Genomic DNA, 2,948 nt, shown 5'->3' on the forward strand with positions numbered 1-2,948 from the left:
TACTAAAACACAGACTGGCATGGCAGGCAGTGGCTCTTATTAGAGAGCACCATCTAGTGGTTGTTTAAAGGGCTGGTGATATTCAATATATTTTATTGTCAACATTAAAATACTAAAACCTACAAAGACAGATGCTTTTAACAAGTACTATATTTTCTGTGTGGCCAAAACTTGACATAGCTTTTTCCTGCTGCTGGTCATTGGCCAGTCAAATGTGTATTAATCCGCAGCTAAAAATAGTCCCCAACAAATGCAGTATTTACCTTTTGTCCTGAGTGACATTTGCTAAAAAAGCTGTTTAAGGAAATTATGTAGCTTTTTAAAAAAAATCTAAACCCCTATTCATGACCTATTTTTTACCTTTTCAGTAGGAACAAATGGGCTTGGGGCTGAGAGCCATACAGGAACTAAACATTGTTAGTTTTGGTCTTAAAATATAGAATATCAGCAGCCTTATTCTTTCAATTCCAAGATTTTCTAATGTCTAAGACTCATAGATAAGGTAAAGATTTGCACATTTTATTTTATTCTGACTAGTATCTTTTTAATTCCAAAAAATCATATGTGACTGTAAAGTGGATTGTGAGATGCAGTATTGTATCAACTTTAAATTGGCTTTACAACTATACATAATTTAAACAAAACAAATCCATATCGTAACAGTTCTTGATTCTTTCTTTGATTTTTATTTTTGTATAGTTTAGTTTTCAGAATGGGTTTGCTCTTTTCTTTTTTTATTGTATTTTTTTTTTTCCGTCTATTGTAGTTTTTATTTTTATTTCAGTTAACTAAAATGTATTTTCACAAGTTAAATTTAGGTTTTTTGGTCAACAGCAGGGTGAAGAATGAATTTTGAACAAAAAACAAACAAACAAAAAAGCAATTTGAACATTAAAGTCCACAACAAGTGAGAAAGCTCTGCTGACGAAGACCATGGCTGTGTATGAAATCAATAAGTGTGACGCATTGGCAGCAAAGACAGACAGTAAATATAGTGCGCTTTATAGTAAAGATGAAGTGATTGCTAACTGAAAGCACTACAGCAGCTACTTAACGGACCTTGAGGTGAGATTCTTTTGTCAGCTGCTTTTTCCAGGGTCAAGAATGAACTCTGAACCTCAAAACTGATCCTTTATTTGAATTTTTTTTATTGTGAATTTGACACAGTTACAATACACGACTTAGAAAACTCACGACAGGAACAGAGCACCTTTTTCACACTGCAGACACCAAGGACACTTTGACGTGAAGGCTACAAACATAAAATAAGGCCACTCTACTTTAAACTGTATTGTCCGTTTGAGAGAAAACAGCGGCTTTCTTTGACTTCAAGGTCCCGCAGTGGCAGAAGACCTTCAGGAACTATAGACAGTACAAACTAAAAAAGGTCTACAGATGTCACACTGGCCTGACACTGTTGTGAGTTGAATTTCACAGATGTTTAAGAGAATGGCTTTAGCTAGTGTAGGTAGGAAGTGGCTATCATTTTGGAGAACAGGGGGAAACACAGAAACTCTAGGGGAAAGTGAGGACTGCTCATTCATTTGGAGCAATTTTCTACATATAATTATTGTAATTATACTGCTATGATACAGAATTACAATGCTATGCTATAATAAATTATATGCATCTTAATCAGCGATTGCTTTCATGTAGTCCTGACCAAAACAAGAGAGACTTTCACATTTTGATATTAAATGTTTCTCACTTCACTGATGAAAGAATATTTTGGAGAAGTGCTCAAAATTGTTCTGCAAGAGTGGAGAATGCACCCTGAAGGGGCATCCAAAACAAGCAAGTGATTTTGAATGTGAGACAATTGTAGGGCTTTACAGCTAGATGGCGCAGTGAGGCTGCATTAGCAATGAAAGCCCCCCACCCCTCCAAAACAAACCCATCTAGCCGTCTCCTCTCCAGCTTCTCATTTTATTCAGTTTCTCTCTGTCACCATCTTTCTTCACCTCTAAGCCCTCCAACCCTCTTCATCACTCCCCCTATCTCTCTAACTCTCCTTTCCCATATCCTCCTCCCCCCCTCTCTCTATCACTCTATATCTCTCTGCTTCCATCCATCTCACTCTCCCCCTCCCAACCCCCCATCACCATCTCCACAGCTTCACTCTGTCCTCTACTGCGCGGGCACAGCCTGGGTTTCACCTCCGGAGGTCAGTAGCTGCATCAGGCTCCCTGAAGCGGGCCGGTTCTCTCCTGCAGCCCACTTGAAGAACATTCTGGAGGAATGAGAGAAACAGAAGTGGTCAAAACCCAAACATATTCATCTGTTGATAGACATGTCGATTTTGTAGTATTACAATACCTTATCACTTGGGGGGTCCATATATGTCTATTAAAGACCATCAGACTGCAATTCTACATTAGTCCATGCGATTCCAATACATAACGTGTAGTTAGGCATGGGACGATATGAATATTTCATGTCACACTTTACCACTTTACCTACATTTTGTTAAGAAACACATATTTCTTGCACCACAGATAGGTACCTCATCTCCCTGTTCTTTATTTTGGAATCTCCACACATCCAGTTTAAGCCGAGCCTTTTAGCCATAGTGACAGTCTTAGGGTTTAGGAATCATTGGAAAGATGTGGGCTCCCTCTTGTCCCCTTGTTCAAAATAAATCAGGAAATCAATATAGCGTATGCTGGCGAGCCAGAGAGCTTTTTTCAAATCAAGCCATGTGAGGATATTCACGTCTATCCTGATTCACCATGGGAAACTTATCGAAGTGCTTTTTTATTGCGATACCTCATATTGTATATTGTCCTATCCCTACATGCAGTATCATCTATTTCTCCTATATTTGTAAGGTATATTCAAAATATATTTCTATTTCCTATATTGTTATTTTTTCCCCAATAAATTCCTAAATATTGAGTGTAGATAGGCTACAATTTCAATGGCCTATGTAGACAAAAAAAAAAAAAAAA

The 2,948-nt window shown here is 37.7% G+C and overlaps 1 protein-coding gene across 1 annotated transcript in view; it reads right to left on the reverse strand.

The window, feature by feature from the left end:
• Nucleotides 1-1,128: 1,128 nt before the first annotated feature.
• qdpra (quinoid dihydropteridine reductase a) overlaps nt 1,129-2,948 on the reverse strand; it is a 10,293-nt gene continuing 8,473 nt past the window's right edge. The window contains exon 4 of the mRNA XM_035669760.1: nt 1,129-2,230. Coding sequence (XP_035525653.1) covers nt 2,128-2,230 — 103 coding nt within the window. The 3' untranslated portion in view covers nt 1,129-2,127. The remainder of the gene's footprint in view (nt 2,231-2,948) is intronic.

The sequence above is a fragment of the Morone saxatilis genome, unplaced genomic scaffold (genome assembly GCF_004916995.1).
Source record: "Morone saxatilis isolate NCDOM2014 unplaced genomic scaffold, NCSU_SB_2.0 Contig22, whole genome shotgun sequence".
NCBI classification, from domain to species: Eukaryota; Metazoa; Chordata; class Actinopteri; family Moronidae; genus Morone; species Morone saxatilis.